At 45.8% G+C, this 13,020-nt stretch overlaps 2 protein-coding genes across 4 annotated transcripts; one reads left to right on the forward strand and one right to left on the reverse strand.

The window, feature by feature from the left end:
* Positions 1-68: 68 nt before the first annotated feature.
* LOC136348211 (uncharacterized) lies at positions 69-2,370 on the forward strand. 3 transcript variants are annotated; one of them, XM_066298859.1, is made up of 10 exons: positions 69-403; positions 640-892; positions 942-1,064; positions 1,114-1,362; positions 1,420-1,605; positions 1,663-1,740; positions 1,791-1,835; positions 1,889-1,972; positions 2,029-2,227; positions 2,287-2,370. In XM_066298859.1, the coding sequence occupies exons 1-10, from the start codon at positions 155-157 to the stop codon at positions 2,294-2,296; spliced, it is 1,476 nt and encodes a 491-aa protein (XP_066154956.1). In that variant the 5' UTR covers positions 69-154; the 3' UTR covers positions 2,297-2,370. The 3 variants fall into 3 exon arrangements, with proteins under 3 accessions (XP_066154956.1, XP_066154957.1, XP_066154958.1); XM_066298860.1 differs by having other exon boundaries at positions 2,290-2,370; XM_066298861.1 differs by having other exon boundaries at positions 70-403; positions 1,889-1,962; positions 2,043-2,227.
* On the reverse strand, positions 2,364-11,044 carry LOC136348210 (piezo-type mechanosensitive ion channel component-like). The gene is given in 32 exon segments (XM_066298858.1): positions 2,364-2,706; positions 2,755-2,872; positions 2,920-3,205; positions 3,258-3,512; positions 3,580-3,761; positions 3,996-4,243; positions 4,298-4,439; positions 4,488-4,631; positions 4,686-4,900; positions 4,968-5,118; positions 5,179-5,265; positions 5,320-5,430; positions 5,483-5,643; positions 5,834-6,080; positions 6,134-6,222; positions 6,272-6,432; positions 6,481-6,774; positions 6,823-6,987; positions 7,043-7,260; positions 7,312-7,428; positions 7,479-7,664; positions 7,723-7,993; positions 8,053-8,254; positions 8,317-8,622; positions 8,671-9,205; positions 9,261-9,594; positions 9,646-9,813; positions 9,866-10,082; positions 10,129-10,257; positions 10,307-10,393; positions 10,468-10,627; positions 10,682-11,044. Coding segments are annotated over 32 exon segments (6,438 nt in total). The 5' UTR covers positions 10,960-11,044; the 3' UTR covers positions 2,364-2,532.
* Between the last annotated feature and the right edge of the window lie 1,976 nt (positions 11,045-13,020).

Consider the following 13,020-nt stretch of genomic DNA (forward strand, 5'->3'; position numbering starts at 1 on the left):
TGAAAAAACAAGCGCAAAAACCCATGTGAATAAGCTAGAAAAAGACGTCCAAAAAAAATACAATAGCCACTGTCAGAAAGTCGTGACCGGTCCATCTTAGTCGGTTGCATATATATACCAGTTTTCACGATTCGAGGTACCATATAGTACCATTATGTCGTACGTGGTACCTCTTCTTCTGGTAATGCTCGCCCCCATTGGGCGAGGGGGCTTCGTGTACTTAATCGACGAAATTCACGATCAGAAATCAGCTGAAAATCACCATGATCAGAGCAACGTTATCCCTAACCGTGGCGATGGGGCGAAACTCGGAGTGTTGTTGACTAATCCGATTGACGAAGATAAAGCCGGAGATGGGGTGTATTTCAGGCCGGAAAGTGGAACTCCGGTTCAGGAAGGACAGGTATGATGTAATGCATTTATTTAATTTTTTAAGCCCCTCTACTTGCGTTTTTGGCACGCGGCACAGCCTCTCCAAGTCAACCAACGACCCAACATTTGGATATTCTGTATATTATTCCGACATATTTGAGGGTGAACCAACTTCTGGAATCACCCATGACACGTTAACTCTCTTAAACATTTTTTATTTTATTTTATTTTTTTTGGCCACTGTATATTAAACCGAAACATTTTTAGCGCCTTATAACTAAGCCAAGCCGAAGCAAACGATCCTACAACTCCGGAGGATCGACTGAAGGAGGATCGACTGGAGGAGGATATGGAGGTGGCTTTGGGGGAGGTTATGGCGGCGGCGGCGGTGGCGGCGGAGGAGGAGGGGGCGGCGGTTTCGGTGGCGGGGGCGGATTTGGCTCAGGGGGCGGGGGAGGATTGGCCGGCCTTGGTAGTTTAATCGCAGGCCTCGGAGGTGGAAAAGGAGGCGGAAGCGGAGGTATTATACAAAAAAAATCGAAACGAGAAGATCTAAGGGAAATTTGCAGGTGGGTTCGGGGGCGGCAGCAGTGGCGCTTACAGCGGTGGTTTTGGAGGCCATGGTGGTGGCGCCGGTCAAGGAGGAGGTCAAGGCGGCGGATTAGGAGGTGGAAAAGGAAGCGGAAGCGGAGGTATTACATAAATAAAATCGAAATGAGAAGATCTAAGGGAAATTTGCAGGTGGGTTCGGGGGCGGCAGCAGTGGCGCTTACAGCGGTGGTTTTGGAGGCCATGGTGGTGGCGCCGGTCAAGGAGGAGGTCAAGGCGGCGGATTAGGAGGTGGATTAGGAGGTGGATTAGGAGGTGGATTAGGAGGTGGATTAGGAGGTGGATTAGGGGGAGGTTATGGAAATATGAGAGGCTTTGACAAAAATGGATTAAACGGCGGCCATAACGGAGGCACCGGTGACACTAGTGGTGGAGCTACTGGTAGATGAAATTATTATCACTTTAAAAAGTTTTTTCTCAATTATTCTTATTAAATAGGCAGCGTAGTTATTTCGGGTGGAGGCGGAAAGGGTAGTGGCAGCGGTTTTAGTGGAGCAGGATTTGGCGATAGCGGAGGCCATGGAGGTGGAGGAGGCCTTGGTGGTGGTCAGGGAGGAGGAGGAGGAGGCCTTGGCGGTGGTGGATACGGAAGTTCTGGTGGACACGGAGGAGGAGGCTCATCAAGTAAATTAATAATTTAAATTATTAACAATCAAAGGAACTATTTCCTTTTTTTTTCAGGTGGATTAATATTAGGCGAAGGAGGCTCAGGTGGAGGTCTTGGCGGCGGATATGGAGGCGGATCTGGAGGTGGTGGAGGTACTTATTTCTCATTAAATTAAAAAAAAATTATTCCAATGTGTTTTCAGGTTTTGGTAGCAGCAGTGGTTACGGAGGCGGAGGAGGGCCTGGCGGTACTTTAAAATAAATAATTAGTTAAAAAAATTTGCTTTAATTGTTCCCGCAGGTTTTGGAAGGGGTAAAGGCGGTAGTGGCGGTTTCGGCGGCAGCAGTGGCTACGGCGGCGGCAGCGCCGGAGGCTTTGGAGGAGGTACTAGATCGTGACCATATAAATTCAAAATTTTCAGAATATTTCGGTTATTCTAGGCGGCGGTGGCAGTTTTGGAGGCGGAGGAGAATTAGGTGGCGGTGGAGGATTAGGTAGCGGTCATGGTGGTGGCGGAGGGGGCTACGGGCCTGGAGGCGGCGGAGGCTGCGTGGGAGGATGCGGCGGAGGAGGCGGTGGTGGAAAAGGAGGCGCATATGCCTCCGCCAGCGCATCGGCTTCAGCCAAGGCTGGAAGCTAGTGAGTTTTCGCCTTATGGCTGCCCCACGGTTTTCACTTAATATTCTCCATTGTTTCAGCAGCAAATAAAGACGGTGGCGAGCGACAAACTTGTGATAATAATGATTGTATGTTTTGTATGAATAAAATTTTATTATAAAGAACCTTAATGAATTTAATTAACTACCAATGGAGGCTCAATTCGGTTATAGCTCTAGTTAGACATAACGGAAAATCAGTGTTCCTTATCTGATTGTTTAATAATCAGTTGTTGAAATCAAATTTCCCACGTCGAAATGGAAACAAAAAAACATTTCCCGACTAGTTTAGTTTTTCTCTTCCGCGATGAGAGAGAGGGGAGGGTCGTATTTGCTGTCTTTGTACCTCGTCAGTTTGATTAATGTCTCCCTGGAACGCATTATGAAAATCAGCTCTGCAAAGAGCTCTTCTTCGAGCTCGTAATTTTGCATATCTCTGGCGACGTGTACTTCCAGGCATTTCTGCAATTACCTCTCTACGCACAAACACCAACGAAGCAATAAACCAACCTGCATTATTAACTCGGAATTAGGCAGATCTTCGATCCAAATGTTACCAATCTGGACGCGACAGCTCCGAATTATACCGATCACCATCATGAAGTACAATAAATAAAGTCCGAGAATTCTGAAAATTTTGTGGAATTCCGAGTATTTTTGCATATCATATCTTACCCGCTCTGTGTAATGTAGTTCATGGCACTTGGGAACACTCTCTCGTTGAAGGTGTACATCACTAAAATGTCGCATCTATTATGGACCAAATCTTTCAAATAATAGAAATAATTGTCGTCATCATTTGTGCACTCTTCAGCGATATGCCACCACATCTCCCCTTCAGGATCGAACTGAAGAGAGGCAACTAAGTTTCTCTCAATCCTCGGATCTGCGGGTATATCAATGTCATCATCATCCTCTTTGCTGCCATCCAGTTCTTTGAACTGCTCGTAAATTTCCGGATCTAAGTGGAGTAGGGCGTGGAATCTTGTAAGAAGTAGTGTTGGAAAAGTTACTTCCAAGTTCTCCCATGATGGTCAGAGGACGTGGCTCCGCCTCTTTGGTGATGAGGAGAAACTTGGGGAAGATCAAGGGCAGCCACGTAGAGCTATTTAGGGTTTCATTGGATTGCAAGATGTTAATGAGGTTCTGCCGATGAACATTGGGCAGCGGTGGTATTCGGGACACCTGTCCGAACGTCCTTTGAACTTTGTGACCGCCGTGCCCTATGTGAGTATAGCTGATTTCTGTTCGGAAGGTGAAGTGTTCATCTATAGGAACCACGAGTGTCAACACTGAAGAAAAATCCAACGAAACAACAAACTGAAACTCTCATACTTGACGTTACGTCTTCCATGAGCTCTTTGAGATTCCCCGGGGACACCCTCCACTTGGTCAAACTGTGCGGAGACCAGGTAACGACAACCACATCTGAAGGTTGAAAAGCCCCGAAAATTTCCTCCGATGATTCGATGTTTCTGAAGGTACTGGTTAGGTTCTTGTAGTCCTCCTCGGAGAAGCTATAACCGCAACGCATGGACTTTTTTAATATACAGGGTGATCATCTGAGAACACTCTGTCTTGGACGTTCAAGAGTAAAGGCAAAGAAGCCGTCAGGCAGAAACCCCCTTTCTCCTTTAAATCATCAGTCCATACGTCCAAAACAAGGCATGTCGAAGACGACGTACCAAACCATCAAATTTAGCATTTTCTGCCATGACAGACGGAAAACGCATAACTCGAATCATAATTACATTTTGAGGTTCCTCTGCAAGGCATACGCCTCGAAAATGGCCCCTGCGCTGCCCATGTAAAGCTCTATCTTGAACTTGGTAGGGTGCGTTCGTACACCTACTGTACCGCCTAGGGAGAAGAGCAGGAAAGGGAAGATCACTGTGAGGATAAGTAGCACGTAGAGCAGCCCCCCCATTATGAACTTCTTGATGCGGCTGTTCGCTTCTGCGGCGGGCTGGCTCCACTTTGCGTCAAACTCTTTAGAGCACTGAAGAGAGATGGAGATTGAATTTGTTTGCGTTTGAGGGAGATAATTCCTGACGATTTGGTCAAAGATATTGTAGGTGATCGCTTCCATCTTGAACCAGTCGTTCACGCCCAGAGAGCTGTCGCTGCAGATCCAATCCAGAAGCGTGCGGATCTCGAAGAAATATGGAATTAGCCGGTAGAATTTGTATCCCAATCTGCAAAATTCTGTTGACCTAATGCGATGGTAGAAAGTTTGATGAAACCTGTTAAGAAGACTTCTTCCATGCCATAAGTGGTGGAACGAGATTAGAGGAGGGTATCCGTTTCTGATCTGATAGGCGGAGAAGAGGAGATAGAGGCATTTAAAGACGTAGAAAGCTTGTACCACTGGGGTGGCAGCGAACTTTCTGTAGAAAATCGCGTTAGTTTCAACTAAAAATGGATTTTAAAAATTTGCTCACTTATCGCTGATGAACGAGTACAAAACGAAGACGTAGAGGTGGCAGGATACCACCTGGAAATAATGGAACACCAGCTTGTGAAAGCGGTTCTTTCTCAAATAAATGACCCTGTCAACGACCATGAGGACAAAATAGAACAAAACCGTGACGATGAATGAGGTGGGCACCGTGTTGTTCTGAACGAAGTAGATCACGCCATGGTTTTCGTCCTCGGTCTGAAGCAAAACAATCGGAAAAAGATCAAATATGCACGTACCTAGACGACATTGTCATTTCACCTACATGAAAGCTGCCGTAATAGAAGAGGATGAGACAGATGTTGACCAAGTCGCAAAGGAACATTGGAGTGTACACGTCCACTGGGATTTGCATTGACGAGGGTGAAATCAACTGCTGCACGAATAGCTTGAAGTTCTCCGCATATTTGCTCAATCTGTGAGTGCGAAAGGACTCACTAAGTTTGCGGTACATGAAATAAACACGACATAAACACCCTTTTACTATCGAGTTGGGAAAATAGTCGCTCACGGCCATCTCCACAGTTCTCACTTGTAAGGCCTCTAAACCCGTATGATTTTCTCTACAAGAACCAACGTCTCAAATTACCAAATGAGACCAACTTAATCTTACCCACCCAGACAGCACTACCAATTTCCCATCCTTGCATACGTAATCTCCATCGGGAATCACCGAAACGGGACGATCAGAGAAGGTCATCCACAGACCTTGCATCTGCAGCACCGTCCTGCGGGGCCCCAATTAAATTCAGCAGATACGCGGTGATTATACCAACTTGCCTATGAAAGAAGAATATCGCAACGATCAGGAAATTAAGGGTCACGTTAGGGTCTCTGGTGATCCCTATGACGGAGGGCGGGAAAAACAGGTTCGTCCCTTGTTGCTTGAAACTCCACTGTGCCGTGTTCATGGCGAAAAAATTCTTGACGAACATCATTACCTAGATTTAATGGATAATTGGTATGAGTTGCCGAGAAGAATCGATCGTCAGTTGGCGATGTAAACGTAGGCAGCTTGGTGGTGTGGAAACAAATGAGCTCGGCGATGTTGCCATTGTTACAAGTAATTCTAGCGCGATCGAACAAAAAACACCGCTTTTTAGGTAATAAAAGGAAACCTCTCGGACTGACCAAAACGTAGGCGATAGTAACGACCCAGAAGGTCCTGCTGGGTTTGGGTACTGTGAGGGCGCCCCAGCAAAAGGTAATTATCATCAAAGGGAGAGATATGAAATTTGCCCTCGTCGTTTGGTTGATGATAATGATGAGGTAGCAGAGCCACTCGGAATAGGCAAGAAACATGTAGGAGAGCGCTCTGAGCAGTTTCACGTAGATCGACCGCTGAATGGGGCCAAGGCCGGCACCATCGACCTTTTTTCTGCAAGAAATTCATTTGCTTCGGAAACTTAAACGAGACCCTTGGTGAGCTACATGGAATCGAGGATTTCGCTGTAATCCCGAGAAGGTCGCCATATCCGACTGCTCCCCAATCGCGTTCCTTCCGAATAGTCGGTTTTCGTCTGCAACAAGACCTGCGATCTATCCGGCAGTATTACATTTATCCAGTACCTTCAGGACCGTCCTCTCCTGAGCCATATTATTGAGGATATCGCGGAAGCCTCTGGTGATTCGATTGATCAATCTTGTAATGCTGACGACCGAACTCTCGAAGGCGCCCCAGGGGAAAGTCAAAATGATGTAAAATTTGTACCATTTGGACTGAAGCGGTGCTGCGAAACAATATTCCAAAACCTGAACTTTTTAACGGAGAATATTACCAAGGAGTAAATCAGGGTCTTTGCTGCTTCCAGGCTTGTCATAAAGGGCCTTCCTCAAATCGTCAGGGTTCCTGCCCTCTTTGAGGGCGACTTTCTGCTGTCTGCGCAGTTTCCTCTCGGCCAACACGGTCCGCATGTTGCTGGAATGCAACAGGGCGAAATACTCACTCAAGGGAGGAGGATCGTACGGATCGAAATCTTCGCAAGCAACCTTTCCCTTCTTAGGGGGAAGAAGGGGTACGTCGTTGGTTATATAATCGTCATCGAACATGTAATAATCGCTAGATTTCAGTACTGAAAAGTGTGCGTGAAAAAATGATCGAATTTTAATGAAATCCTCACTGAAGTCGTGATTTTTTTTTCTGCGGTCATAAACTTCTCCCTGTGCTCTTTGGTGGGCAGCTCTGATTCTATCCAATTTCCTTTTGATGTTGTTCCTAATCTGTGCATCTTGCGCGTCTAAGGCTGCACGCTTCTCGAACCTAATCCTCTCAACCAAACCAACACCTAAATTAACTCTCGTAACAATGTAACGATGAACTCTGCTCTTCGATACACAAACCTCTATCAGCCAGAATGGTCTGCGCCTTCGCGTCATTCACCAAATGGAAGAAGTGAAAGCTCTTAAAGATCCTCTGTTGGACGATAAGGAAGAGAAAACACGCGCAGTCAAAACTCAGCTCTAAAGTGGAATGATCGGCTGGACAGACTTTGGTTGTATTCACGTTGGGAGCATTTCTGGTTGTGTGAAATTTGCCCACACAACCCATCGAAAATAATCTGATAAAACCTCAGATAATTCTTGTTTCGTGTACATCCAACAGCACTTACTGGTAAATGTAACAGTTAAATGGAATGTACGTTTCGTAAACGAATATGCAACCGAAGATTTGATTAACGGCGCTGATCATCATCACCAAGATGGTGTAGGCAATGAGAAAATTCCATCTAAAACAACTGCTATTTAGATAATGCGCAACAGTGAGCAGTCCGACAACCTTCTTAGAATAGCTTTAGGAGGACGCAGGAACATGTCGGTGCCCTCCCAAGCGAATATGAAGGCCCCTAGAATGTAGCCAAAGGAATACAATGTGGGTCTGAGGGTTCCTGCCAGGAAGGCGGCGCTTAAGGAGGCATAGAACCAGCAGGTGAAAAAAATCCTCTTCAAGATATCCAGGTGTCCCCTGAAAGAATGCACGAACTTTCTTTTCCAGAACCAGCCAAGGCAACGCTGCCACCCACCGAGTGTACGTGATGAAATCCGGAACTGGATTCTCAACTTCGACATTATCGACGAATCCAGAGACGTCTTCGTTGCTTCCAGGAGGGAAATGTAACTCGCGAAACATCCATTCCTTCCTGAAGGATCTCCATTGCCTGGAAAGCAGCAGCAGAAACCAAAAATCCAGATTAATCTTCTTCTTGTTGGGGGGATGTGCCATATTGAGTATATGACAGAACTGTTGTATGCGTAACAGGAAATCAGTGGAGTTCCAGTAGTCGGTGAGGGTGTCTGAAATAATTCCTGAAGTGGAGAAGGCTCTAACGAATGAAGGGGGAGGATTATAGGACTTTTCCAGTAAGATGGCCACCAGCCTAAGATGATCATGTACTGTGCGGGCACGACTATTGCTGCTATCACTAAACTGGGCAGCCAAAGGATCCGCATCCAGGAGCGTTTTAGGGCGAACATGATCAAAAGCCAAAAAGGCAGTATGACCGCCACTACATCCATACGTTGCGTTATCACTATCGTGGCGAAAAACAGAGATATCTGCGTATAACAATGAGCATCAATTAATCATCTTAAGAGTAGTGATTTGGTGGAAAAATTACTTCACACCCAAACTTATAGAACCCATAATTGGCCAAATATTGCAGGATGGTGATGATGTTTTGGTGACAGTTCTCGAAATTAATTCCCGGGAACATCACCCCACGGCTTGCAGATCGTAAATTCCTAGATTCTCTATGGTTTTGTGTTCTTATGGTGATCATCCTCGCGACAGTCACCAAAAACACATACAGAAAGCACCAAGGTAATTGCTGGAAATCGGCCCGTTCCATTCCATACCGTGACTGGTGAAATCCAACCCAATCGGCAGTATTCAATGTTTTATTGTATACTTTACCGTTACGCCACTAAAACTTCACTCTCTATCACTAGAAAACGCAATGAAAAAACCTTACATATGAGCCAACATAATCCCAGCTACCGTGATGTTTGTACTGGTTCATGTACAGAAGCTTGCAGACTACAAATACCTGTACCATGCAGGAAACGTAGTAGATGATGATGCTGGTGAAGGTGCGTCCGAAGACGCAGGAGGCGGTCAAGAGGACCACACAGGGGATGAAGATCGCACATACGTCGAAAAGGCACATGTACCATCCCACTAAGAGGATGATGTTCTGCAGGTGCACCTCCAGGATTGTGCTTACCACATCGATGAAGTTGTTGATAAAATTTTTTAACTTGCGCGATCTGGAGCCTGTATCCACATCCCGTTACTTTTTGGTTGCCTTAAGTTATACCTAAGTACCACCAGATAACTCGGCCTCCTGCTCCAAGAGTTCTTCGGGTGTACTTGGAGAAGTTATCCGATTAAACTCCTTCTGGAAGTAATTCTTTTGAATGATCACTGCGATTTGGAAAAAGATGGGAATGGCCAGAGCTTCGGTGACTTTTTTGGGATCGGACTTCTCGAAGCCACACAAACGAAATCTTCAAGAAGCAACATAGAACTTCCTTGTGTTTTTCCTAGTCGGAAGATACTTACTGCTCCTCGGAAAACAGTTTATGCATGACGTTCCGGGTGACTGAAATCTGATAGAGGTACACTGCGAATAAGTTGAGCATGGCGTAGACTATAACAATCCACCAATAAACACTAAGAAATCTTTTCCAACGCTTGAAAGGGCAGAGCTGGAAGGTAGCCAAGAACACCATGGCCAAGGCCACAAAGGCTATCCGAAAGATGTTGCTGGTGGTCCAAAAACCCATCCAAATCATGGTGATCACCACCACCCAAATCCACCAGGTGGCGAAGAATCGCAAACAAACTTTCCTGAACCTTACTGGAAACTGCAATGCGAGCTCGCCCTCTTCCAGTTCTTGAATCGGCATTGTCGATTTTAGAGTTTTATCAAGATGAAAGAATATACTTTTTGCAGCTACCGAAGTGAGCATGTCCACCACATCCATCGTTGTCCTCTCTTGTTTCACGAAAGTTTTCTCCTGCCACAATTGCCTCATGGTAACGAATATTATGATCCCAAACAAGGATTGTGTCAGTAGGTGCAGCCACTTGTATTTGTTAAACGCATCAAGCCCTGTGATGACAAAATCTTAATTCGAACCTACTCCCCGTGAGCTAATAATGACCTGATTTCATGTTGACGAAACCAAAGAGTGATGGCAGCTCTTGGGATGTCAAATCCATAGAGTATAGATAGTTAGTGACTAGAAGAAGCCACACCCAAGCCACAATCAAAGGGCTGGTGAGGAGGATTGCCCGCTTTTTGGAAGGGAGGAGCCATATCAAATTGGCCCAGATCAATAGAATCAGGGTTTTCCAGCTCACATAAACAATAGCCCAGACCTAAATACTTCAAATGAGCATTCATCTAAGTTGATTCGAAGAGTACCATCATGGTGAAGTTGCCCGCCAAATAGGAGATGCCGGTGATGAATCGTAGAATTTGTTCTACTATTAACTTGACTTTGTCTACATGTGAACCACCGCTATTTTCCAGCTCGTCTCCTTTCATTTTTTGCTGCAAAACATGGATTGAACATTGAATTGGTCAAGAATTGGGTAGAAACCTGTGCCCATGAAATTTTCTGCAATTGCATTTCGTAGGTGCGGTGCTTGTATTTGAAGCAAGCCACCACGAGGTTTTTCAAGCCGTCCTAAAAAGAAAATGGAACTTTTCCAGAGACTTTCAGTCGATTAGATAAGCCTGGAAGTTATTGTGAGGACTCACCTCGGCCCTCAGCAACTCTCTCGAGACCAAAACCACTAAAATGTACAAAACATACAGACAAACTGGAACCACATAGATATGCATTGGTTGGTCATGGAATTTGAGTAATTTGGAATCTGTATAGTTGTTGTAGGTCTTCAAGGGTACTACATTGAACAGCCTATGGCAAAACAGTCATGTAGGAATTGTAGCAAAATATTGCGAATTGAAGTACCTGCCCCAGATGGAGTCCGAAGTGATTTTACTGGTGCCATACAAATACTGGAACTGGTACCCGACCATGACGATCATGTTGACGAAGACGATTGGAGTAAGTATGGCCAGGATTCTTCCGAAAACCTTATCGATTTTCTTATTGCAAGCCCAATAGGTCATCACCGAGAGGAAGACAACGTAGTAGATGGCCCCGAAGACTGTGGCTCTCAGAACTGCCGTCAAACAGCAGTGGAAGACCACGTAGTACTTCCCTAGATTCGCTAGCATTGAGACCATCTTTTTCCTGTTCAGCTCCTCGACCAGCTCAGGGTTTTCATTATTCTTCGTGGCCTGTGTAACAGCTCTATGCGCACAGAGCCTCTTGAAGGCCACGTACAGGATTAACGAGGTCGCCAGCATTAAGGGTTCTAAAATCATTCTACATCTGCTCCAACCTCATTGTCACCATATACCTGGCAAACACCATCGAACTGCGTCTCCAAACGATAACCCCTCGAATTCGATCACTCCCACTATGCGCCCTGCAGAATCTAACGTGGTGCAGGGCTAGTAAACCAACTGATAGAAGAGAAAATCTTCTAAGGTACGACCCAACCTCACCTCTGAGTCACACTCCCTTTTGGTACGAAAAAAGAGGGCAATGTAGAAGCTGAGCACTAATGTTGTGGTCAGTATGCACGTGATGATCAATATCTTCATGTAACTACCGGCGCCCTTGGCCATAGAGTGGTTGTTTGGTACCGAAAAGAAGGGCATGTAGCACCCCACCGCCAGGTAGATGTAGGAGGTGGCGATGGGTCGGATGAAGACAGCTTGATTTTAATTGAAGGGTTAGTGGGTGGAGGAAGAGACGGTGGGGCTTACCGGTAACCACGGCGAGGGGTAACGCCACTCTGAACAAAATGGCGCACCACAAATAGCGCTGCATTTTGATTTGTCACGTTTGCAGTTGATAATTCAGTTGACAATTAGGGAATTTGACAACGTGGATTTCATGAGAGAGGTCAACACGCGATTGCCATTGCCAGAACCTCGTAATTATAATGGAAGATTAAGCAAGCTTCAGGACTATTGATCGTAGAGAAGTGACCCCTAGAGACATCATTTGCTGGAAATTCTACAACACCTTCGAGCAACCCGGACAAGTCTAAACTGACGAATTGCTGACTTCGAATCACCTTAGAGGAGCATATTTTTGAGTTTATAGTGATGTGAGCTAAATTTCAGGATCTCGCATCACATTCTAGAGAAGTCACCCTTATACGTCTCAATTTATGATCAATTTTATATGATTCTTCAATGAGCCAAGAGTCGGGCGAATTTTCGCTAACCGTGGTGAGCGGGACTAACCTTCACGATCACTCGTGTTAGAGAAACATAGTGCAAAGAACCAACCTGAACTATCCTCAACTAACCTTTAGCTCGAACAAGTGAGGTTTAGACTAACCCTAGGCAGAGCTAAAAAACTGACCTCCGAGGAGTTTTCGCATTATTATAGTAACCTGGACCATGTAATAGGAACGAATTTTTAGATGCTGAACTGAGCTTTCCAGAGCGATTGTCGTACACTTCTCCTTAAAAATACTTCGACTAATGGAGAGTGGAAAAATAAGAGAGCCCTGTTGATTTGGTTGTTCTTGATCACCTCAATGCTTAGCGCAATAAAACCGAATTAAATCAACGTCTGAAATGGCAACTTTCGCTCGTTGACGTTCGTCATTGTGTTGTCTTTCTTTACTGTTTTTCGATAAATTACAGGGCTCGTTCAACCGGGCGACGTCCCAAGTTGAATCAGTCGGGACCCTTCGCTACCTTTACTAATTGGATTTGCATTCGCTCCAAAAGCGGCCTAATCTCCGGCCTAACAGCGCCAAAAACGAAACCGCGTATAATATGTCGCTCTGTATATGTACATGTGAGCGAAAAGGGCCCTCTATTCATGCTCAACGAGACTCGCACAATAACGAACGGAGTTTATCAGGATCGCCCACATTTACGAGAAGTTTCTCATTCAGCGGAATGTCATAACCTGTTACTTCTCGTAACGTTATCCGGGCCGCTGACGACGACGCCGACAAGCAATAAGAGATCGGGAATTTTATAGATTGCGATGACCCACTTCGCAGTATGTGTGCGACGTCGAACGGCCTACTTTCGGGACAAGCGGCCTTAAGGCTGCGAGGAGACCTCCGAAAACGGCAGGACGAAGCTCGCAGGAACGCTCCTGGCGAGTCGACGCTCAACAAGTGAGTTTGGCCGGTAACAGTGCGGCTCGCGTCCCACAGCCCGTCGGTAGAAATCCAGGGTAGCAGGTGGCCAGAGGAGCGCCTGCGTGGC

This window comes from Euwallacea fornicatus, chromosome 32 (genome assembly GCF_040115645.1).
Source record: "Euwallacea fornicatus isolate EFF26 chromosome 32, ASM4011564v1, whole genome shotgun sequence".
Taxonomy (NCBI): domain Eukaryota; kingdom Metazoa; phylum Arthropoda; class Insecta; order Coleoptera; family Curculionidae; genus Euwallacea; species Euwallacea fornicatus.